Source organism: Grampus griseus, assembly GCF_964374135.1.
Source record: "Grampus griseus genome assembly, chromosome: 5".
Lineage (NCBI taxonomy): Eukaryota > Metazoa > Chordata > Mammalia > Artiodactyla > Delphinidae > Grampus > Grampus griseus.
The window spans coordinates 32,679,086-32,703,459 of record NC_138998.1 but is presented as its reverse complement, the minus strand read 5'-3'; the positions used below and the strand labels follow the sequence as shown (position 1 = coordinate 32,703,459).

General features: G+C 37.8%; 1 protein-coding gene across 1 annotated transcript in view; it reads left to right on the top strand.

The window, feature by feature from the left end:
• The first annotated feature begins 1,268 nt into the window (after positions 1–1,268).
• Positions 1,269–24,374, top strand: part of SRPRB (SRP receptor subunit beta) — a 38,757-nt gene continuing 15,651 nt past the window's right edge. The window contains exons 1-6 of the mRNA XM_082655035.1: positions 1,269–1,469; positions 2,033–2,127; positions 3,187–3,264; positions 6,087–6,169; positions 15,532–15,668; positions 22,853–22,907. Of these exons, the coding sequence (XP_082511161.1) occupies positions 1,316–1,469; positions 2,033–2,127; positions 3,187–3,264; positions 6,087–6,169; positions 15,532–15,668; positions 22,853–22,907 (602 nt within the window). The 5' untranslated portion in view covers positions 1,269–1,315. The remainder of the gene's footprint in view (positions 1,470–2,032; positions 2,128–3,186; positions 3,265–6,086; positions 6,170–15,531; positions 15,669–22,852; positions 22,908–24,374) is intronic.

The following is a 24,374-nucleotide window of genomic DNA, read 5'->3' as shown; positions in this document are numbered from 1 at the left end:
CTTCCCAGCAACACACACCAAGTGCTTCAGATGCAGTCTTGATAGCTCTCCTTCTCCTTAACTCAGCTTATCCAATTAATCACTAAATCCTATATATTTTCCTTCTAAATATCTCTCATGTCTGTGCCCTCCTTTCCACTTTCCACATTTCCCTGGTTCAGACCCTGTGCATCATTTGCCAAAACACTGCAACAGCCCCAGCTGGTCTCCCTGCCTCCAGTCTTTTCTCTCTCAAACCATAGTTCTCCATTGATCTGCCAGTCATCTATTTCACTCTCAACTGAAACTTCTTAGTGCACTCTAGATAAAGTCTAGGTTCCTCAGCATAGCACACGGTCCCTTCACGTCTGGTTTTTGCCAACATTTCCTGCTTCATCTCCTGCCACATCTGCTGAAATGACACCTGCTTAGTGACAGAGACTGCAAACTGACAGCCCCTAGGCCGGCTACTTCTGACCCTATGAGGTGTTTTATTTGGGCTACAAGTTTTCATTACTTGCTGAAATTTAAAAAGTGGAAAATTTCTCTTAAAAACCTTTCTTTCTGGCTTCTCTTGAAAAATTGAAGAACTGGCCACCTTGCTCCCACATACCTGCCTGGCAGAGTGGTGGCTGCCCCCTTAGGGCAGGAGTGACAGTTTTCAACAGGCTCTGCCCGTCCCATTGACTTTCCTGGCTGCTTCCCTTAACGTAGGTATCTCAGTTGCAGCCCTGGATTTACAGTGTAGGGACACTGAATTGCTCTTTTCTTCTGCACAGAGCACCCTTTCTCCTGTTTCACCTGCAGAGGATAACTCATCCTTCATGGCTCAGTTCCTGTCGTTTTCCTCCGGGAGCTTTTCTCTGAACCCATGTGGACTAGGCGCCCCTTTCTGCATTCCCATACCGCACCTTACATCTTCGGTCACACCTCCTGCCACGTGATTTTCCGATGAAATATTTGTGTAATGCTTGAGTTCCTCACAAGACACCTCACCTCACGAAGGGAGCGACTAGAAATCTTCAGCAGAGATTTCTTGAGCCATTTATTTTATTCATCCATCATTTTGTCAACAACCATGAAGAGAGCGGCGACATCTGACTCATATCTTAAAGGATGATCGTGTAACTCATACTTGTGTCTGGCAGCTCAGTCTTTTCGGCGGCAGCGCAGTGTCCAAGAGAACTACAACTACCATCAGGACCTTCGGGGTCCCGGCCGCCGAAGGAGGAAATATAACCTAGGAACTACCACTCCCGTGATGCTCCGCTTCGGACGCCTGCGCAGAGCCGAGGGCCACGTTGCTTTTGCGGTGCCGGGTAGCAAGATCTCAGCCATGGCTTCCGCGGACTCCCGGCGGATGGGGAACGGCGGCAGTGTCGGAGGCGCCTTCCAGCTCTACCTGGACTCCTTGCGGCAGGAACTGTGGCAGAGGGACCCGACGCTGCTGTCAGTCGTGGTGGCGCTCGTCGCGGTGCTGCTGACGCTGGGTAAAGAGGCGGTCGGTAGATATGGCGGGTGCAGGGCTGGCGGGGATCCGAGCTTGGACTGGGCTTGTGCAGACCGCGGACGCGGAACGGACATGGCACCGGGGGGGCGTCTAGAGAGGGGGACTCACCCCTTATACCAACCTGCCCTCCTGCCTGAAGCAGCAGGAGCAGCGCAGCGTTACTAGCCCCTGTTCTGCGTGAGCGCGCGGTTCTCTCCCTTTCATTGCTCTTGCTACGAAGACTCCAATGGTCGTCGTTCCAAGTTTGAGCATCCTATGTTTGCGAACTGGGCGCTGGGGATACAAAGCTAATGAGCAAGATTGCGCTTGAAGAGTACATCGTCGGTGTAGGGGCTGCAGATGCAAAAAAATTGACAGTTGTTAGTGTCAGGCACTCAGCGGAGTCCCTAAAACAATAATGATTATAATGGTGGTAATAACAATGGAGGTAAGTTCCAGGTGAATGAAGTGTTCTGTGGTAGACTTAATTTCCCACAGCCCAACCATACATGCATATTGTTGATAATCAAGGCATAATTTTGGTTGTTTTTCTCTATTCCACAGTGTTCTGGAAGTTCATCCGGAGCAGAAGGAGCAGTCAAAGAGCTGTTCTTCTTGTTGGCCTTTGTGACTCCGGGAAAACATTGCTTTTTGTCAGAGTAAATGCTTTGATTTACACCTCTCTTAAACTTGATAGGAAATTTGAGGGCACCCCATTAGTCCTGTGAGGTGTACTTTGGAAAAGAAGCTGTGCTGACAAATTGGGGAGTTAATTCTTGAATCACTTGGTAGGATGAAAAGACTCTTGAAAAGCTCTTAAACTGGAATTTGACCATTTCTATTCTCTTGTACTTGCCAGATACTGACATTTAACCCTTATCCCATTTAAGGGTTTTATATACTAACTACTTTCATGTCATGGCTAAGGATGCCAGACCAGCTGGAGAGATAGAGGGCAGTAATCTGTGTACAGTGTATAATTCTTCTGAGACTTTGTCAAAGAAACCTTTTTAAAGGGTGATTCTTCTGCCTATTGGCTACTTAGGCTTCTTTTCACTAATATTTATTTTGAGTCCATGTAGTATTTTTATTTATTTATTTATTTATTTTTTTGCGGTATGCGAGCCTCTCACTGTTGCGGAGCACAGGCTCCGGACGCGCAGGCTCAGCAGCCATGGCTCACGGGCCCAGCCGCTCCGCGGCATGTGGGATCTTCCCGGACCGGGGCACGAACTCGTGTCCCCTGCATCGGCAGGCGGGCTCTCAACCACTGCACCACCAGGGAAGCCCTATGTAGTATTTTTAAATGTTTGGTTTTTGCTACAGAGAGTAGCGGAGGTTTTCTTCTGATTACTCTTCTTTTTGAGAGTATAAATTATTTCCCTTCCACTTTGATGATTGTAAATGTTGATGGAAGGTCAGTAAATTTGGCCACTAACCGTTTGAAACTATTATTTGAAAATAATAGTTTAAAAATAATAGTTATCCCCCTCCTCTCGTTAAGGAGAGGGGAATGAAGTTTGCAATTAATTAGATTTTTGTACAAGCAAAGGAAGAAAGAAAAAAAAAACTAATATGGTCCTTTCCAGCTATTGCAAGTAACATTCGTTTATTTGACCTTACACCTAGGAGAGTTAGAGCAAAGTTACTTTCTTTAGGTTTGCTATTTATATGTTTACTCTGATCTCCCCCATGTTGTGTTTTGTTTTGTTTTACAGTTGTTAACAGGCCTTTACAGAGACACTCAGACTTCCATCACTGACAGCTCTGCTGCCTACAGAGTCAACAATAACAGGGTAAGAGGTTCCTAGAATGTGGGGAGTCTGACAGTTTTACTTTACTTCGGTGTGTCAGGAAAAGACATTTCTAGGATAAATTAGTCTGAGGGCATAGGTACGTTCATAGCTTATTTTTATGGATAAATATTGTGCATGTGACAAATTCTTCTTTTGACCATCCAAGCAGTGGACTTAATCATGCCCTCCCCTGCTTTGTTGTACCTTATGCACACTGATTATTTATTAATTTTTGTTTCTGTGTCTTAATTCCAACTTTACCATGAGTTCTTAAGAGTGAGCATTAAGCCTTTTTCTTTAGTACATGTATATGGGACAAAAATTCAGAAGGTTAGAAAGGATATTTGGTGAAAAGTAATTTTGCCTTTCCTATCCCTTCTTACAAGTCTTCTCTTTGGAGGTAGTAACTTACCATTTTCCTGTATAGCCTTCCAGATGGTCTATGCTATACAAACATATCTGTATATCTTTACTTTTTTCTTTTTTAACACTGTGTTCTACCCCCTCCCGTTTGTTTTTGTTTTTAATTTAACAATATAACTGATACAGCTTGGATTTGTTTTCATTTTTTCTTCCTCATTTGCATACATAGTACTACCAGGTTGTTTTATGACCTGCATAGTATTCCATTACGTGGCTATACCGTACAATTTTTTTTTTCCTTTCTTAAAGCCTTTACTTTTGAGACATGACAGAAAAATCTTACAGGTACTCATGGAAAAGCAGTACATGATCACAGTTGAATGTGAAGACAGTATAATCAGAAAGCTTTTACTCCTGTCAACTAATGTTGAGTTTTTATTTAATAAGAGCCCTATTAACAGACATTTAGTTTTTTGGTTGTTACAATCTTGCTTTTACAAACAGTGTTGCAGTGGATATCTTATGGAGTATACATGAGTATATTTAAAAAACACCAATAAGGAATCGTGAGAAGGACTTTTTATGTACCTGTATGGCCCCAGAATGTAGATAGTGACTGCCAAGCCAATTATAATGCTTAATAGGTATTTAGTGAGTGAGTGGAAGGAAGGTGGGTGGATGACTGATTGGAGGCATTAGATGTATAGATGGATGAATTAGAATGGTGATTTTAGAGACTTTTTCTCCCTCTCCTTGGGTCCTCCCCACCCCTGCCCTGCCCTTTTCTGGTACCTCCAGTATTAAACATTGTAAGCAAAGATAAAGAGACATCCTTTTACATGTCTTAGAGGTATTTTTTTTCTTTTTTCAATAATGGCACTGTTTCTGACTCAGACCATTTTAAACTCCCAAGGATTCAGATTTTGAAATTTCAGATTTGGGAGATCTTTAATTCTTGGGGCACTTGTACTAGATATTTTAAGTGGGGTATTCCAGGGTATGCTTTAGACCTGTACTTTCCAACAGAGTAGCCACTGATCGTGTGTGACTTTTGAGCACCTGAAATATGACCAGTCCAAATTGAGGGCTGCTATAAGTATAAAATATACATCAGATCTTGAAGACTTGGGATGAAAAAAAGAATAAATATCAATTTCTTGAATTTTTTTTATATGTTATAAAGCTAATTTAGATATACTGGGTTATGTAATACATATTTTTAAAATTTTACCTGTTTCTTTTTACTTCTTTAATATAGCTATCAGAAAACTTAACATTACAAATAAGACTTGCATGTTTCTATTGAATATGTAAAACATCCCTCCCTTTTTTACTTCTTTTCCCACCCTCTTTGTGTTTTAGATTTAGTCTCTCAAAATAGTAATGTATTTAGTACTGTACCTTATGGATTGTTTATAGTATGTGTTGTGGTGCTGATTATGAAATGTGATGGGGGTCCCAACCTGAGGTCCCTACACTACCAGTATAAAAATAGAAAAAAGGCTAATACACTTCGTGTATTACCTATAAAAGATTAAACAGACTAAGTGACAGGTCACAGTGTATCCAGCTGTAATTATGTCAAATCTGTGCATAATGCTGACTCCCTCCTGCTGAACAGTGGTTGAGGCTGGCTGTGGAGAAGGCAGAACATATGAGAAATGACCCGTGGGTCTGATAAATGTACCGGGGCTATACCCGAGAGTCTTAGGATTGAGCATTGCCACATCTGCATTGAACCTGAGCTCAAGAATGAAGGCCTGGCATGAATAGCATGTAAGTGGGCACTTAATCAGTCTGCTCCGTAGTGGCACAACCCCGCCTTGTTCAGTGATTGTCACCTGGATCAAGAATTGACAAAAAATATTGACAGAGTTGGAACAAATAAATGGTGTGTCTAGTGGACATATATTTTAAAATTAGATTGCAGTAGAAATATAAAAGAATGTTTTGTTTTTATAAAGGTTGGGGATCCCTGCAGTCGTAACATGTTATATGATAAAATGTAGGTTCTTATATTATTTAGTTTGTGAATATTTATTACTGTTTTTCACATGTTTTTGCTTTTATTCATACTGGTATTTTTCCCAGCCTCAGGTGGACTTTCCTGACTTCCCCATACAGGGTCAGGTTTCTCACGTACCCTCAGAACATTGATCAAAGTTGTAATTTTACATTTACATGTAATTTTACATTGTGTTGACCTTTCTGATTATATTATAAACTCTGTTAGGGCAGGACCATGTTTTTGTCCATTGTTAAATCTCCAGAGCCTTCACTCCATGATTTATAAATAGAGGATGCTCTGTGAACATTTGTTTGATTCATTAATCAGTTACAGTGACCTTTTCTGATTCATTAATTGGGTACCATTCTGATACCTGCAATCTGATATGAAAGATTTATGTTGTAAATGTGAATCCAGACTGAAACATTAATAATATTGCTGGCATCCTTAGGGCACTAGCCTGACCTTGATTGACCTCCCTGGCCATGAGAGCTTGAGACTTCAGTTCTTAGAGCGGTTTAAGGCTTCAGCCAGGTAAGTAGGAAGTGGGAAGGGCGTGTCTGAAATCTTTATATCAAGGCCAGCTATGTTGTTTGCTCTCATGGTATTCTGGAGGCATCCTGGTGTCCTGGAGTGGAAAGAGCATGGACCCTGGGGTCAGCATTTCTGGGTTGCAAGTCCACCTTCACTTGGATTATATGAGATAATATTTGAAAATATTTCTCAGAGTGTTCAGAAAGTGTTTACCCTTATTATGATGTCAGTAAATTTTTCATTTACTCTGAGGACAAATTTAGTGATGTGTAGAACTATTAAAATCTGAAAAAAGGATTTTAAAGCTAGGTGGCATCTGAGAAGATATTAAAATCCAACATTATTTATTTCTATCCATAAATTATCTAAAACTGACGCCTGAAAAGTACAGAAGAATATTTTCATATTTCTTTTAGTATTGTCCTAGTATTACTGACTCTTATTTCCTAAATTTCTTGTGCTTCAGCTTAACATGCTTTATTCTTGTGTAGTCTCTAACACTGGTAGGAGCTTGAGGAAAATCAAAATACCACATTTCATTTATTTTAAGACACATTTTAACATCTATGAAATTGGAATGTCACTTATAGTTAATGGTGTCATAGTTTAATTGGCAGTATTTTCTTTCTTAGTTGAACCTGAAATAATATGTGTTTTAATTGATGGAATCTGGGTTGATGGAATGAGATAGTTGTTTCTTTCCTTATTTTTGAAGGTATCTTGTTTTGTATTTTGTTGTTGCTTCTTGGCCCACAAGGTGGTGGTGATGAGCAATCTGTCATAGTTGAGACTGTTGCTTGATTTGAAAAAAAAAAAAAAATGGGCTTCCCTGGTGGTGCAGTGGTTGAGATTCCGCCTGCCGATGCAGGGGACATGGGTTTGTGCCCCGGTCCAGGAAGATCCCACATGCCGCGGAGCAGCTGCGCCCGTGAGCCATGGCTGCTGAGCCTGCGCGTCCAGAGCCTGTGCTCCACAATGGGAGAGGCCACAACAGTGAGAGGCCCGTGTACTGCAAAAAAAAAAAAAAAAAAAGACTATTTTTAGAGAGTTTTAGGTTCACAGCAAAACTGAATAGAAGGTACAGAGATTTCCCATATAACCCTACCCCTACACATGTCTAACCTCCCCTATTATCAGCATCCTTCACCCCAGTGGTTCATTTGTTGCAACTGATGTACCTAAGTTGACACATAATAATCGCTCAGTCTGTATGTTACATTAAGATTCACTCTTGGTGGTGTACATTCTAGGAATCTGAAGAAATGTACAATGATATGTAGTCACCACTATAGTATCTTAGAGAGTAGTTTCACTGCCCTAAAAATTCTCTGCGCTGCCAGTTCATCTTTCTCTCCCCTAACCCCTCACAACCACTCATCTTTTTATTGTCTCCATAGTTTTGCCTTTTTCACAATTTCATATAGTTGGAAACACACAGTATGTAGCCTTTTCATGTTGGCTTCTTTCACTTAGTAATATGCATTTAAGTTTCTTCCATGTGTTTTCACTGTTTGGTAGCTTATTTCTTTGTAGTGCTGAATAATATGCTATTGTCTAGATGTACCACAGTTTATTTATCCATTTACCTGTTGAAGGACATCTCGGTTGCCTCCAAATTTTGGCAGTTCTGAATTAAGCTGGTATTTGTGTACACATAAGTTTTGGGGTAAATATTAAGGAGCACAATAGCAGAATCATATAGTAAGAGTACGTTTAGTTTTGTGAGAAATTGCCAAACTCTCTTCCAAAGTGGCTGTACCATTTTGCATTCCCACCAGCGATGAAAGAGTTCCAGTCATTCTACATCCTGACCAGCATTTAGTGTTGTCAGTGTTCTGGGTTTTGCCATTCTAATGGGTATGTAGTGGTATCTAATTGTTGTTTTAATTTGCATTTCCCTGATGACATATGATGTGGAGCATCTTTTTATATTTGCTATTTATAAGTTATTTAAATCTTGTTTGGTGAGGTGTCTGTAAAGATCTTTGACCCATTTTTTAATTAAGTTGTTTGTTTTCTTACTGTTGAGTTTCAAGAGTTCTTTTATATATTTTGGGTAACGGTCCTTATCAGATATATCTTTTGCAGATATTTTCTCCCAGTCTGTGGCTTGTTTTCTCATTCTCTTGATGTTGATTTTTGTAGAGCAGAAATTTTTATCTTTACTGAAGTCCAGTTTACCATGGATTATGTATATAAAAAGTCATTGTCAAACCCAAGATCATCTAGGTTTCCTCCAGTGTTATCTCCTAGGAGTTTTGTAGTTTTGGTTTACGTTTAGGTGTGTGATCCTTTTTTTTTTTTTGCGGTACTCGGGCCTCTCATTGTTGTGGCCTCTCCCGTTGCGGAGCAACAGGCTCCGGACGCGCAGGCTCAGCGGCCATGGCTCACGGGCGCAGCTGCTCCGCGGCATGTGGGATCTTCCTGGACCGGGGCACAAACCCGTGTCCCCTGCATCGGCAGGCGGACTCTCAACCACTGCGCCACCAGGGAAGCCCCTGTATGATCCATTTTAAGTAAATTTTTGTGGAAGGTGTAAGTTCTGTATATCTAGATTCATTTTTTTGCATGTGGATGTCTAGCTGTTCCAGCACTATTTGTTGAAAAGACTATCTTTGCGTCATTTGTTGCCTTTGCTCCTCCATCAGAGATCACTTGACTGTATATATGAAGGTCTCTTTCCGGACTCTGTTCTATTGATCTATTCTCTCACCAATACCGTGCTGTCTTTGTTACTATAGTTTCATATTAAGTTGGTAACATCAGTTCTCCAACTTTATTCTGCTTCAGTATTGTGTTGACTATTCTGGGTCTTTTGCCTCTCTGTATAAACTTCAGAATCAGTTTGTCAGTATCCACAAATAAGTTGCCAAGATTTTTATTGGGATTGCATTGAGTCTATAAATCAATTTGGGAAGAACTGACATCTTGACTCTATTTAGTCTTCCTAGCCATGAACGTGGAATATCTCTCCATTTTTCTAGTTCTACTTCAGTTTTGTTGATCAGAGTTTCATAGTTTTCCTCATATAGATCTCATATGATTTGTACCTAAGTTTCATATTGTGGGATGCTAATGTAAATGGTATTGTGTTTTTAATATCAAATTCCATTTGTTCATTCCTGATATTTGGGTAAGCAATTCACTTGTGTATCAACCTTGTATCCTGCAACTCTGCTATAATTGCTTATTAGTTCCTGAGCTTTTTGGTTGATTTTTTCAGATCATCTACAGTCATTTCATGTGCGAATACAGACATTTTTATTTCTTCCTTCCTAATCTATATCTTTTATTTCCTGTTGTTGTCCTAATGCATTAGCTTGAAATTACAGTACGATGTTGCAAAAGCAATGGTGAGATGGGACATCCTTGCTGTGTTCCTGGTCTTAGCAGGAAATCTTTGATTTTTTTCACCATTAAGTATGATGTTAACCATTTGATTTTTGTAGATATTCTTTATCAAGTTGAAGTTCCCCTCTATTCTTAGTTTACTAGGAGGTTTTATCATGAATGGTTGTTTGATTTTGTCAAATGCTTTTTTGGATCTGTTGATACAATTGTATGATTTTTCTTTTTTAGTTTATATATCAATGAAATGATTATGTTAATTGATGATTGAACGTTGAACCAGCCTTTCATACCACTTGGTGGTTGTGATTTTGTGATTTATAATGAGAAATGCATATTTGGTCTTCATCCCTGTTTCTGGCACCGAGCTCATAAAACCCTTAGAATTTCCTAAGTGATGAGAGTGATAAATGTGTCTTTTGTTATGTTTTTGGGGTGAGTTTTGGAAAGCACCTAAGGATGGGGGCTGGGTGCTGGAAGAACCAACCATGTGATTAGAGAGTTGGAACTTTTCATTCCCATCCAGGGAAGGGAGAGGAGAGAGGCTGGAGGTTGAATCAATCACCAGCGGTCAGTTGTTCAGTCAAGCACGCCTATATAATTATGCCTCCATAAAACCCCAAAAGGATGAGGTTCATAGGGCTTCTAGGTTGGGGAACCAGAATGCTTCCACATGCCACCCTGCAGGGCCCAAACTCCGTGGGGACAGAGGCTCCTTTGTTCAGGATCTCACCATATGTATCCCTTCATCTGGCTGCTGATTCATATCCTTTAATATCTTTTGCAATAAACTGATAATTTAGTGAGTTAAATGAGTTTCCTGAGTTGAGCTGCTCTCACAAATTAATTGAATCCAAGAAGGAGGGGTCATGGGAACCTCTGATTTATAGCCAGTCCGTCAGAAGTACAGTTAACAACCTGGACTTCTGACTGGTGTCTGAGGTCCCTGCTACCAAATTAATCAAACCGAAGGAAGGAGTTGTGAGACCTTCGAGTCTGTAGCCTGTTGGTCGGAAGCACAGGTAACAATCTGGGCTTGTAATTGGCATCTGAAGTGGAGGGCAGTCTTGTGGCACTGAGCCCTTAACCTGCGAGGTCTGATGTTACCTCCAAGTAGATAGCATCAGAATTGAGTTGAATTGTAGGGCACCCAGCTGGTGTCAGGAGCATTGCTTGGTGGGGGGGGGGGAACCCACATCCCCCACATTGGAATTGGGTCCAGAACCAATCATGGTGTATAATTCTTCTCATACATTGTTGGATTCGATTTGCCAATATTTTCATGAGGATTTTTACATCTGTGTTCATGAGATATTTATCTGTAGTTTTCTTGTAATGTCTTGGTTTGTGTTTAAAGCAATGCTGGCCTCATAGAATGAGTAAGAAAATATTCCCTCTGTTTCTATTTTTTGAAAGAAATTATAGAGAACTTGTATATTTTCTTCCTTAAATTTTTTTAAATTGAATATTTGTGGCATATAACATTGTATAAATGTCCTTAAACATTTGATAGAATTCACCAGTGATCCCACCTGTGCTTAGTGCTCTCAGTTTTGGAAGGTTTAATTATTGATTCAGTTTCTTTAATAGATACAGGGCTATTCAGATTGTCTGTTTCTTATGTTAGTTTTGGCAGATTGCGTCTTTCAAGGAGTTGGACCATTTCATCTAGGTTATTACATTTTGGGGCATAGAGTTATTTATAGTATCCCTTGATTGTCCTTTTAATGTCCATGAATCTGTAGTGATATCCCCTTTCATTTCTGATATTTGTAATTTGTGTCTTCTCTTTTTCTTAGTTAGACTGGCTAGAAGTTTATAAATTTTATTGATCTTTTCATAGAACCAGCTTTTGGTTTTGTTGATGTTCTCCATTGGTTTCCTATTTTCTATTTCGTTGATTTCTGCTCTTTCATTATTTCTTGCGTTTACTGTAGATTTAAATTACTCTGATTTTTCTAGCTTCCTAAGGTGGAAGCTTAGATGATTGATTTTAGGTCTTTCTTCTTTTCTAATAAATGCATTCAGTGCTGTAAACTCCACACGGTATAGAATTCTAGGTTTTGGGGATTCTTCTCTCAACACCTTAAATATTTCACTTGACTCTCTTCTTGCGTGCATGATGTCTGAGAAGTTGGATATAATTCTTACATTGCTCCTCTATAAGTAAGGTCTTTTTCCTTCTGGCTTATTGTGGGATTTTTTTCTTTATCTTTGATTTTCTGTAGTTTAAAAATGATAATGGCTAGGTATAGTTCTTTTAGCATTAATCCTGCTTGGTGTTTTCTGAGCTTCTTGTGGTTTCTGTGAATCTGTGCTTTGGTGTCTGACATTAATTTGGGGAAATTTTCGGTCATTATTGTTTAAATATTTCTTCTGTTCTTTCCTCTCTTTCCTCTCCTTCTGGAATTCCCATTACATATATGTTACACCTTTTGTAGTTGTCCTGCAGTTCTCAGATATTCTGTTATGTTTTTTTAAGTCTTTGTTCTCTTTGCTTTTGAGTTTTGGAGGCTTCTATTGAGATATCTCAAGCCAGAGATTCTTTCCTTCAGTCATGTCTAGTCTACTAATAATTCCATCAAAGGCTTTCTCCATTTCTGTTAGGTTATTTTTTATCTGTAGCTTTCTTTTTAGTTATTTCTTAGAATTTCCATCTCTCTCCTTATATTGCCCATCTGTTTTTGCATGTTGTCTACTTTATCTTTTAGAGCCCTTAGCACCACAGTCACAGTTGTTTTACATTCTTGGTCTAATCATTCCAACATCTCTTCCGTATCTGAGTCTAGTTCTGTTGCTTGCCCCTTCTCTTCAAACTCTTTTTTACTTTTTAGTATGTCTTGTAATTTTTTCTTGATAGCCAGACACAATATACTGGGTAAGAACTGCCCTTAGTAACGTGGTAAAGTGTGAGGGGAAGGGAAGTGTCCTGTGATTAGGTCTCAGTCTTAGTGAACCTGTGTCTCTGGACTGTGAACTTCATACTTGATTCTCAACTGATTCCTCAGTAAGTTGTATTTTTCTGTATATATGTGTTGTTCTCTCCAATTTGGTGGGGAGTGATTTGCTGTATAACCTCACTTCTCTGATGAATCTAAGTGCTGTTGAGTTTTCAGTCTGGTTAGCTTTTTACTTGTTAGAATGCAGTGGTGACTTCCAGCTTCTTTCATGCTGGACTGGAAACTGGGAGTTGTGTGACTTTTTTTTTTTTTTTTAATTCCTCAAACAATTGATACAAATCTAGAACTGGCAAATTTTGCTATAATTGGGTTTTAATTTCTAATTAAAATTTTTTTTCCATTTTCAATTATAAATTTTTTACAGTTCACAGTGTAATTACTCTTTGATCCAAGTATTTTGGGTAGCTAAAACGTTCAAAGTATGTAAGATACAAATGAACTCAAATCATAATCACAATAAATGCAAATTCAAAAGACATTTACTACAGTGGACCCTTGAACAGCATGGATTTGAACTGTGTGGGTCCGCTTATAGGAGGAATTTTTTCACTTAATATGTACTGCACAATCTGTGGTTGGTTGAATCCGGCAATGCCAAACCTCAGATACAGAGGGCTGACCATGAAGTTACACGCAGATTTTTGACTGGAGGGTCAGGCCTCTAATCCTCACATTGTTCAAGGGTCAACTTATAGTATATTGATCTGAGGCTTCTAGTTTTTTAATCCTACCTTTTTTGGTTAATCAAGTTTCCCTAATATCATTTTTCCCCCTCTGCTGGTTTGAAAGTATGCTATTTTTTCTTTTTTCATTGTTACCCTCTACTTTTTTTTTTTAAACTTTGATTACTTAAGTTTAAAATCAATAATACTGGTTTTCTTTCACTGGAACTTAAAATACCTTACTTTGATCTTCCTCACATCTTCCTTTCATTTTATTTCTCTTTCTTCTTTTTTAACACCCAACAGTTACTAATATTTTTCTCCATCATTCAGTGATCACCTAGAATTACCAGGATGTTTATGGATTTCTTTTTTCTCTATCGCTTCTTGCCTCTTACTCTTTCCTTTTGATTCAGTTTTCTTTCACGTATATCTTTTGGATATGTTTCCAGAAATGGTGAATAAGAGATAAAAGTTTCTCATCTTTTGTTCATTTGAAACTTTTTTCATTGGCCTTCATTTTTGAATAACTATTCTAGCCGAGTATAAAATCCTGGGTGGCAGTTATTTCTGTTTTCACATTGAAGGCATTACTCCTGACTTCAGATATCTGTTGTTGTAGATGGGAAAGCAGTGCTCAATCTAATTGTCATTTCATGATACAGAATCTTATGTTTTTTTAATCCTGTATTCAGGGGTAGATTATCCTTCTGTTTAGGGGTGATTTAGCTTTATCATGGTTGGGATTCAAGTGTGCTATTTCAGTTGAAAGATTTATATCTTCAGTTCTGGAAAATGCTCAACAATATCTTTTTAGGTAGTTCTATTTCCAAATTCTCACTTTCACCTCCTGGAACTCTTATTAACATCATTGAACCTTATCATTTCTGCTCTTCTTGTCTCTTCTCTGTCATATCTTGCAAGTCTTTTTACCTTACGTATAGTTGATATTTTCGTCTTTATTTTGTGGTTTATTATATCCTTTACAGCTGTAGTATTCTCTGCTTAACTTTTCCATTGGGTTGTTACTAATTTTGTTCTTTACTTGTAAAAACATATCTTTCAAAATCAGCCTTTTTTTTTTAGTACTATCTTTATTCTTTTATTATGGTGTCTAGTATTCTTTTAAATAATTTAAAATATTTTACTGATTGCTTTATTATTTTTAGTTTTGAGTGCTGATTAATCTGCCTTTGTGGTTCTCCCTCATAATGGTTTATTTACTGTGCTTTGTAATTTTGATCCAGATACCCTGTTCAAGGGGGTTAGATTTTGCTGTTGATGTTGTGGTTGCTGTTTTGTTTTGTTTTTTTAAATTGCTTTAGGTTATGAAAGCCTCTCTCCAGAAGGGGTTCATATTTCCTTCTGTTGGGGGCCATAGGAGTTCATTGAGTCTGGCCCAATTTTTATATATCTTCCTGCTTGGGGATCTTACACCATGAGATAGTGTAAGTTCATACCCTGTTTCTGTGTGTGGCACAGGAGGCCTGGTGATTCAATTCTTCTTGGATTATTTTCCCACACTGTTGTCTGTTAGACTGCTTTTAAGTACTAGGCTTTGCACAGAGTGTTCAGTTCCAGCTTTCCAACTCTATGTTGGCTGTTGCACATCTCCCAGGCTTTCAAACCGTTGTTCCTAAAGCCTATTATCTGCTGTTTTCCTGGACTGCTTTGCTTTAGCTTAGCTATCTCTTTATTTCTGGCACATGAGGATTCTCACTGTTGCTGCCTTAGGTTGGGCCCTATCTGGTCACTCTGCTTCTAGTTTGATTATCCTCTTAGTTGTATTTGTCATTTAGGCACTAATATTCTTTGTAAGACAGAAAAGCATAAACTCTTTAGGTCAGTGTGTTGCACCCCTTTGCCGTCTGACCTGGTTTTCCTTCACTTCCCCACCTACCTGTGTATTAGCTTACCTTGAGTTCTCCAAAGCATGTTGTTCCACCACTTTGTGCCCTGCAAATACTACTTTCCAGACAGTCTTTGCCACAGTAGTATTTTGTCTGGCTAAAATTCACTCAACTATTACATCCTCCTTTAAGTGTTCCTGACCTGGTTTCATGTAAATTATCTTCCTCTTTGTTTCTATTATAGCAGGTACAAGGTCTGTCCTAGTGTTTTATCACATGGTTTTGTATATGACAATTTGCTGGACTTGAGGGGAGGCATCATTTTCTATTGTCTTTTTAGATACAGTCATTGATACATAGTAGCACTAAGTAGTCCTTTGTTAAGTATTTGTGTTGTATCATTACTTGTGCAGACACTTGTATGTGAGTTTGTTTTGTTTTAATCATTAGGATTGAATTGGGCAAAATTAAGGGTATCATTTTTCAATATAATGCTGCACTATTGCATGCTCACATGGCAGTTTTCTTTTTTCCCCCTCCAGGGCTTTTGTGTTTGTTGTGGATAGTGCAGCCTTCCAGCGAGAGGTGAAAGATGTGGCAGAGTTTCTGTATCAAGTCCTCCTTGACAGTATTGGTCTGAAGAACACACCGTCATTCTTAATCGCTTGCAATAAGCAAGGTACTATCATGTTTTCTGGTAATAATAGTTGAGATTTTTCTGGGATTGCTACTAAGAATTAATACAGTTATCTACAATTGTTATTACTGAGGATGAGAGATGATTGCTAATGAACTATAAATTAAGGATTTTAAATCTTAAAATTTATTTATACTCCAGCATTTTCATTAGTCTCCCTTACCAGGCTGTTCTAAGGAGCGACAAAGGAGTGATTGTTATCATTTATTCTTTGATACAGTGTTTTATTTTTAATCGTAAATCATTTTAATTTACCAAGTTAAATTCATCAGATCGACAATATGTCATATCAGATACACAGTTGAGGAAGGACAGGATGGAGTCTCTCCTTTTAAACAAGTTTGCCATCTAGCACATTTCATCAAGGAGAGTTTGCAACCTTGTAAGAATGAAAAACATTTTAGTCTCAGCCAGTAAAACTAGGCTTCAGTTTTATTACCTTTAAAATCGGATTAGGAGTGATGTCAGCATCATGAGGTGTGAGACACCTTCTTTGTCTCTCCCCTTCATTCTACAACTAGTAAAACATCCAAAACTCAACAAAGGTTCCTCTGCCCAACACACTAGAATGCTGGAGAGATCCACAAGTCTACTTCTGAAGGTGGGTGGACTGGAACACATGGAGGAGGTAGAACTGGGGGAACAGTGGAAGAATGTCTACAATCTTAGCCTCTGGCCACAGTGGCTGAGCCTGAAGCCCCAGAGAACCCTATAGCAACAGGGAAGACAGCACACATGGCTCCAGCCTCCTGGCTGCAGTAGCTCCTTTGGCCACAGGGACCTGCAGCAGCAGTGGTGGTGGTACCTGTGACCCCAATCCCCTGGCTCATGGCAGTGCTGCATGCAAACCCGACAACCCCAGATGTGGCGAAGGTGTCCGTGACTCTGTCTCCTTCACTTTTCCCCACACCCCCACCACTGCTCAAGCAGTGACAGTGAGGGTACCAGTGACACATCTGGCAGATGTAGTAGAGGGTGGAAAGTGCCAATTCTCAAATATAGTCAGAGGCAGCTCAGGTAAGAAAAGCCAAAAACCTGTGCTATAGCAAGAAAAAGAAAAGAAAGGCCTCTATTTTCCAACTTGTTGAACTGTAAGAATCAAGGAGAAAAAAAAAGCTTTACCTACATAAGAAAGGTATTTGCTACTTCAAATGCACTGGCAGAGGAACAGTTTGTCAAGTACCATGTAAAACCACAGTACACAGTGTAACGAAAAGAAAATGACAGTTCTCCAGCAGCCAAACTTAAGTCATGGAAGATTGTAATCTAACTGATAGAGAATTCAAAATAGCTGTTATGAAGAAACTAAACAAGCTACAAGAGAACTCAGGAGGGCAGTTCAGTGAGCTCAGGAATAAAATTAATGAACAGAAGAAATACTTTACCAAAGATATTAAAAGTCTAAAAGAGAACCAAACAGAAGTTCTGGAGCTGAAGATGTCAATAAATGAGATGAAGAATGCATTAGAAAGCACTGGAAATAGAGCAGACCATATGGAAGAGAGAATTAGTGAGCTTGAATATAGAGATCTAGAAATGATTCAAGTAGGAGTGGCAAGAGAACTAAGATTTTTTAAAAAATAAAATTTTATGAGAACTATCCAACTTCATTATCCTTCATAAAGATAATGGTTATCCCAGAGGAAGAAGAGAGGGAGAAGAGAGCAGAGAGTTTATTTAAAGAAATAATAGCTGAGAATTTCACAAAGCCGGGGAAGGAACTGGATATACAAGTCCATAAAGCTAAGAGGACATTTAATTATCTCAATGCTAAAAGGTGTTCTCCAGGACACATTATGTTAAAATTGTCAAAATTCAATGATAAAGAATTTTAAAGGCATCCGGAGGAAAAAAGACAGTAGCCTACAAAGGAACCCCTATTAATCTATCAGCGGATTTCTCAGCAGAAACTGTATAGGCCAGGAGAGGATGGGATAGCCTGCTCAAAATATTATAAGACAAAAACCTCTGCCAAGAATCCTTCCAACAAACTTATCCTTGAGATACAAAGGAGAAATAAAGACTTTCCCAGACAAAAGCTGAGGGAGTTCATTACCAGTATACCTGCCTTACAAGAAGTGTTGGAAGGAGCTCTCCTACCTGAAACAAAGAGGCAAAAGTACGCAAAACTTTGAGTAAGGTGATAAATAGATAGAATCAGAAAATTGCAACTTTACATCAGAATAGGTTGTTAATTATAAAGGTTAAAGGGGAAAAAGCAGTAAAAATAATTATAGCTATTGCAGTTTGGTAATGAACTCACAATATAAAAAGGGATAATTTGAGATGACAAAAATGTAAAAGGGGAAGAGGAAAAGAACAGAACCCATATAATGGCAAATGAAGATAAGATCCTATCAGCGGAAAAAGGACTGTTTTATCTATGAGATGTCTTATACAAACCTGATGGTAACCACAAAATGTAAGTCTAGAGCAGAGACATGAAACTAGGAGGAAACTAGTAAACCACCAACTAAGATGTCAGGCAGAAACAATGGAGATATAGAGCAAACAAAAGATACAGAGAAAACAAAAGATAAAATGGCAGTACTAGTCCTTATTTATCAATAATCACCCTAAATATAAGTGGATTGAATTCACCAATCAAAAGACACAGAGTGGCTGGATGTATTAAAAAACAAGACCAGCTATGTCCTGTCTCCCAGAGACTCATCTCAGCTCTAAAGACAAATGTAGGCTCAAAGTGAAGGGATGGAGTATGATACTTCAAGCAGATGGCAGCCAAAAGAAAGCAGGTTTAGCCATCTCAGATCAGATCAAATAGACTTCAAGCCAAACAAGAGAACAAGATGGACTTATATGATGATAAAGGGGACAATCCATCAAGAAGATGTAACATTTATGAATATATAAACATCTAACATAGGAGCACTAAAACATGAAAGGAATTATTAACAGATCTAAATGAAGAAATTGACAGCAATAATGGTAGGGGAGTTTAACATCCCACTTACATCAATGAATTGATTATCTAGACAGAACGTTAACAAGGAACCATTGGCCTTAAATGAAGTATTACATCAGGTGGAATATATACACACACACACATACATACATACATACATACATACATATATACATGTATATAAATAAAACATTCCATCCCAAAGCAGCAGAATACACATTCTTCTCAAGTGCACATGGAACATTCTCAAGGATAGACCATATGCTGGGACACAAAACAAGTTTCAATAAATTTAAGATTGAAATCATATCGAGCATCTTTTCCTACCACAAAGATTTGAAACTAGAAATCAACTACAAGAGGAAAGCTGAACAAATCACAAATATGTGGAGACTAAACAACATGCTACTGAACAACTATTAGGTCAATAAGGAGGAAAGGAGGAAATAAAAATCCCTGAAGATAAATGAAAATATGTCATACCAGATCAATAGGATGCATCAAAAGCAGTACAAGTTTATAGCAATACTTGCCTACCTCAAGAAACAAGAAAAATCTCCACAGTCCTTACACCTAAAGGAACTAGAAAAAGAACAAACTAAGCCCAAAGTCAGTAGAAGGAAGGAAATACTAAAAGCCAGCAGAAATAAATGAAATAGAGACTAAAAAGATAGTAGAAAAGATCAATGAAACTAAGAGCTTGTTCTTTGAAAAGATAAACAAAATTGACAAACCTTTATCTAGACTAACTAAGAAAAAAAAGAGAGGAGGCTTATATAAATAAAATCAGAAACGAAAGAGGAGAAATTACAACAGATCCCACAGAAATACAAAGGGTTATAAGAGAATACTGTGAATAACTACACCAACAAATTGGACAGCCTAGAAGAAATAAATACATTCTTAACGAACAACCTTCCAAGACTGAATCTTGAAGAAATAGAAAATCTGAATAGACTGATAACTAGGAAGGAGATTAAAACAGTAATCAAAAGCCTTCCAAAAAAACCAAAAGTCCAGGACCAGACAGCTGCACTGGTAAATTCTACCAAATGTTTAAAGAAGATTTAATACCCATTCTTCTTAAACTATTCCACTTATGATAAAGACAATAAAATGGGTATAGAAAGAATGTACCTCTACATAATAAAGGCTATGCATGTCAAACCCACAGCTGACATCATACTCAACTGTGAAAAACTGAAAGCTATCCCTCTAAGATCAGGAACAAGACAAGGATGCCCACTCTTGCCACTCTCATTCAACATAGCTAAAGACTCCACCAAAAACCTATTAGAAATAATAAGTGATTACAGTAAAGTTGCAGGGTGCAAAAGCAATATACAAAAATCTGTTGTGTTTCTGTACACCAACAACAAACAAGCAGAAAGAGAAATTAAGAAAACAGTCCCATTTAAAATTGCAGCAAAAACAATAAAATACCCAGGAATAAATTTAACCAAGGATGGGAATTCCCTGGTGGTCCAGTGGTTAGGACTCCACACTTTCACTGCTGAGGGTGCAGGTTCAATCCCTGGTCAGGGAACTAAGATCCCACAATACAGTAAAAACTATAAAACATTGTTGAGAGAAATGGAAGACACAAAGAAATGGCAAGATATTTCATGCTCATAGACTGTAAGAATTAACATTGTTAAAATGTCTATTTTACTTAAAGCAATCTGCAGATTCATTGCAGCAATCCCTGTCAAAATCCTAATGACATTTTTTGTAGAAATGGAACAAAAATTCCTTACATTTGTATGGAACCATGAAAAACTATGAATAGCCGAAGCAATTCTGAGAAAAAGGAACAAAGCTGGAGGTATCACATGCCCTGATTTCAAAATATTACTACAAAGCTATAGTAATCAAAACAGCATGGTATTTGGCAGAAAAACAGACATACAGGTCAATGGAACAGAATTGAGAGCCCAGAAATAAACATATGGACAGTTAATTTACAACAAAGGCGCAAAGAACATACAATGGAGAAAGAACAGTCTCTTCAGTAAATGGTGTTGGGAAAACTGTACAGCCACATACAAAAGAATGAAAGTAGACTATTATACCATACACAAAAATTAACTGAAAAGTGTATTAAAGACTTGAATAGAAGACCTGAAACCATAAAACTCCTAGAAGAAAACAGGGAGTTCAGACTTTGACATGGGATTTAGCAATATGTTTTTGGATCTGTCTCCTCAGGCAAGGCAAACAAAAACAAAAATAAACAGGTGGTACTATATCAAACTAAAAAGCTCTGCACAGCAAAGGAAACCATCAACAAAATGAAAAGACATCCTACTGACTGAGAGAAGATATTGTCAAATCATATTATCTGATAAGGAGTTAATATCCAAAATATATAAAGAACCCATACAACTCAACAACAACAAAAAACCTGATTTAAAAATGGGCAGATAACCTGAATAGATGTTTTTCCAGAAAAGATATACAAATGGTCATTGGGCACATAATGAAGATGTTCATCACTAGTGAAGATGAACATCATTAACTATTAGGGAAATGCAAATCAAAGCCACAATTAGACATTACCTCACACCTGTTAGAGTGACTGTTGTCAAACAGAGAAGAAATAACGTGTGGGCGAGGATGTGGAGAAAATGGAACCCTTGTGCACTGTTGACGGGAATGTAAATGCAGCCACTGTGGGAAACAGTATGGATAGTCCTCAAACAATTAAGAATAGAGCTACCATGGGATCCAGCTATTCCACTTCTGGATATTTATCCAAAGATAATGGAAACACTAACTCAGAAAGATATTTGCACCTACTACTGTATGGTGATGGATGGAAACTAAATTTTTGATAGTAATCATGGTGTAGTGTATACACAAATTGAATCATAATGTTGTACACATGAAACATGTTATAAACCAATGTTACCTCAATAATGAAATAATCTCTCTTTTCTAAAAAACTAAAAATAAGATAGACTAGTTGATCTTTAGTCCTCTTTCAGACCTAATATTCTCATTCTATGAAAAGCTCAATGCATTTCTCAAAGGTGAGCTAGTAGTAACCCTAACAATGACTTATCATGAATCAGTCTTGGGGTCATTACCTGACCTCTTTATTTCTTCTATATTTATTTGGCTTCTGCTGGTGCCAAACCAGTGCTTTTTTATTACTAAAGTGCACTTGGTGCCGTAACATACCACCTTAGTATCAGCTGGAAATGTTCTTGGTTTAGTTTTATATGACAGGCAGGGTATTTCTACTGGAGTGAAGGGTCTTGTTAAAATCACAAAGCTGGTAGCTTCTCTTCTTGTTACATTGGCTGGACTTACGTATACAATATATGTGTTGATTTCAAATGTCTGTAAGATGTAGAAAACTTCTGTGAAAGAGCTCAAATTTAGGGTCACCAGCTTAATTGTAAGCATAATTGTAATATAAATATTTGTGCAAATATAAAGCTTACTTTGATAATGGAATACTAGTGATAAAAAGCTCTTTAAGCGGGCTTCCCTGGTGGTGCAGTGGATAAGAATCTGCCTGCCAATGCAGGGGACACAGGTTTGATCCCTGGTTCAGGAAGATCCCACATGCCACGGAGCAACAAAGCCCATGTGCCACAACTACTGAGCCTGTGCTCTAGAGCTTGTGAGCCACAACTACTGAGCCTCTGTGCCACAACTACTGAAGCCCACAGCCTAGAGCCCGTGCTCTGCAACAAGAGAAGCCACCGCAATTAGAAGCCCACACCCTGCAACAAAGAGTAGCCCCCACTCACTGCAGCTAGAGAAAGCCCGTGTGCAGCAACAAAAACCCAACACAGCCAAAAATAAATAAAATAAGAATAAAAATAAATTTTTAAAAAAAAGCTCTTTAAAAAAATGGTGAGGTTGGTGGGAGGGATAAATTGAGAGTTTGGGATTGACATATACTTATTACTATATTTAAAAGAGATAACCAACAAGGACCTACTGTATAGCACAGGGAACTCTGCTCAATATTCTGCAATAACCTAAATGGGAAAAGAATTTGAAAAGAATAAGATATATGTATATGTGTAACTGGATCACTTTGCTGTACACCTGAAACTAACACAACATTGTAAGTCAACTATAATCCAATGTAATATAAAAATTTTTTTAAATGGTGGGGCAAAGAAACTTACTGGTTTAAATAGGAATTTTCCATATGTGCAAGAAGTCTTGGGAAAAGACCCCTTCTGCTTTAAACAACAGCAGTGTCTTTATTTCTTTACAGACATTACAATGGCAAAATCAGCAAAGTTAATTCAGCAGCAGCTTGAAAAAGAAATGTAAGTAAGAATAAGTCCTATTGGTTAACTGTATCTCTTAACACTTAGGAAATATGTATATATTGCTTAAGGTCTTTGGTTTTGTATGGTTATCACAATTAGCCTGAAGATTGGTGTGAAATATACTTGTTAAATAATTGACAACAGAATTAATGGAACTGTAAAAAGTATTAATGGGATGTTTATAGATATTTAAAATTTTCGTGGAAAGAAAATCTCAAGTTTATTGCAACTACAGCTCAATTTGTTTTCCCACTGTTTCTAGACCTAGTTTATAGTAGATATGAAAGGATTTAAAAACTAAATTTGAAAGCCATGGAAATTTTTGTTGACAGAACAAGAAAGGAACACTTCAGAAGAATATAAAAATCTATGATACTATTTTGTAGTGTGTTTCTTGTTTTCAAGCTATGTGGCAATATCATTTAGCTTGATTTTAGTGTTTAAAAATTTGTGAATTGAGCTGTAAGCTTTTGAATTTTAAGGAATCTATGTCTCTGTGTTCTGCTGATTTGTAAGAGTTAGCTAACAGATTGCTTACATAGGAGATACAATCAACATTATAATAGAGCAAGTTATGTTTTCTTATGCTGTTATGTAAGGATATTTTTAATTAAAAAATCTGATAAGGAAAAATTGTACAAACTCAACTTTTAGTAAATTTTTTCCAATTATCATTTACATTCTCCTTTGCTCATTTAATAAGCACCTATAATTTGTCTAACATATGCCATGACCTGCTCTAGGATGTGACTATAAGAAGTGTGATGTTGTTCCTGTACTCAGGAGCTTAGAGTCTAGTAGAATATGGTTTGCTTCAGGGGTTGACAAACTCCTGCTGAGGGTCTGCCAACAAAGAGTGGTTTTGCATTTTTATAGGTAAGAAAAGAAGAAAAGTAGAAAAATATGTGGCAGAGACTAAGTATCACCCACTAGCCCAAAATATCTAATTTATGGCTCTTTACAGAAAAATTTTACCAGCCCTGGTCTGTCATTTTCTGTGGCTTTTTTTTTTTCAATTGAGAATGATATATTCAATCCCATGTGCTTTAAACTTTTTAATATATAATAGAAGAAAAGTTAGCCATTCAATTAGATTTATCAAAGACATCATGCCTTCAAATTGAACATCAAAAGAACATTTTAACCCCTTTATTGAGGTATAATTGATATGTAAAAAGCTGTGAATATTTAATGTATACAACTCAATTTGGGGATAAGCATACACCTGTGAAACCATCATCACCATCGAGGCCATAAAAATATCCATTACTTCCCAGAGTTTCTTCCTATGTACTTCATTATTTGTGTGTGTATGTATTTCATGAGAACACTTAACATAAGATCTACCCTATTAGCAAATTTTAAGTGTACAGTGAATACTATGCTATATATTAGATCTCTAGCACTTACTTATTTGCATAACTGAAACTTTATACCCTTTGACCATCATCTCTCCATTTCCCC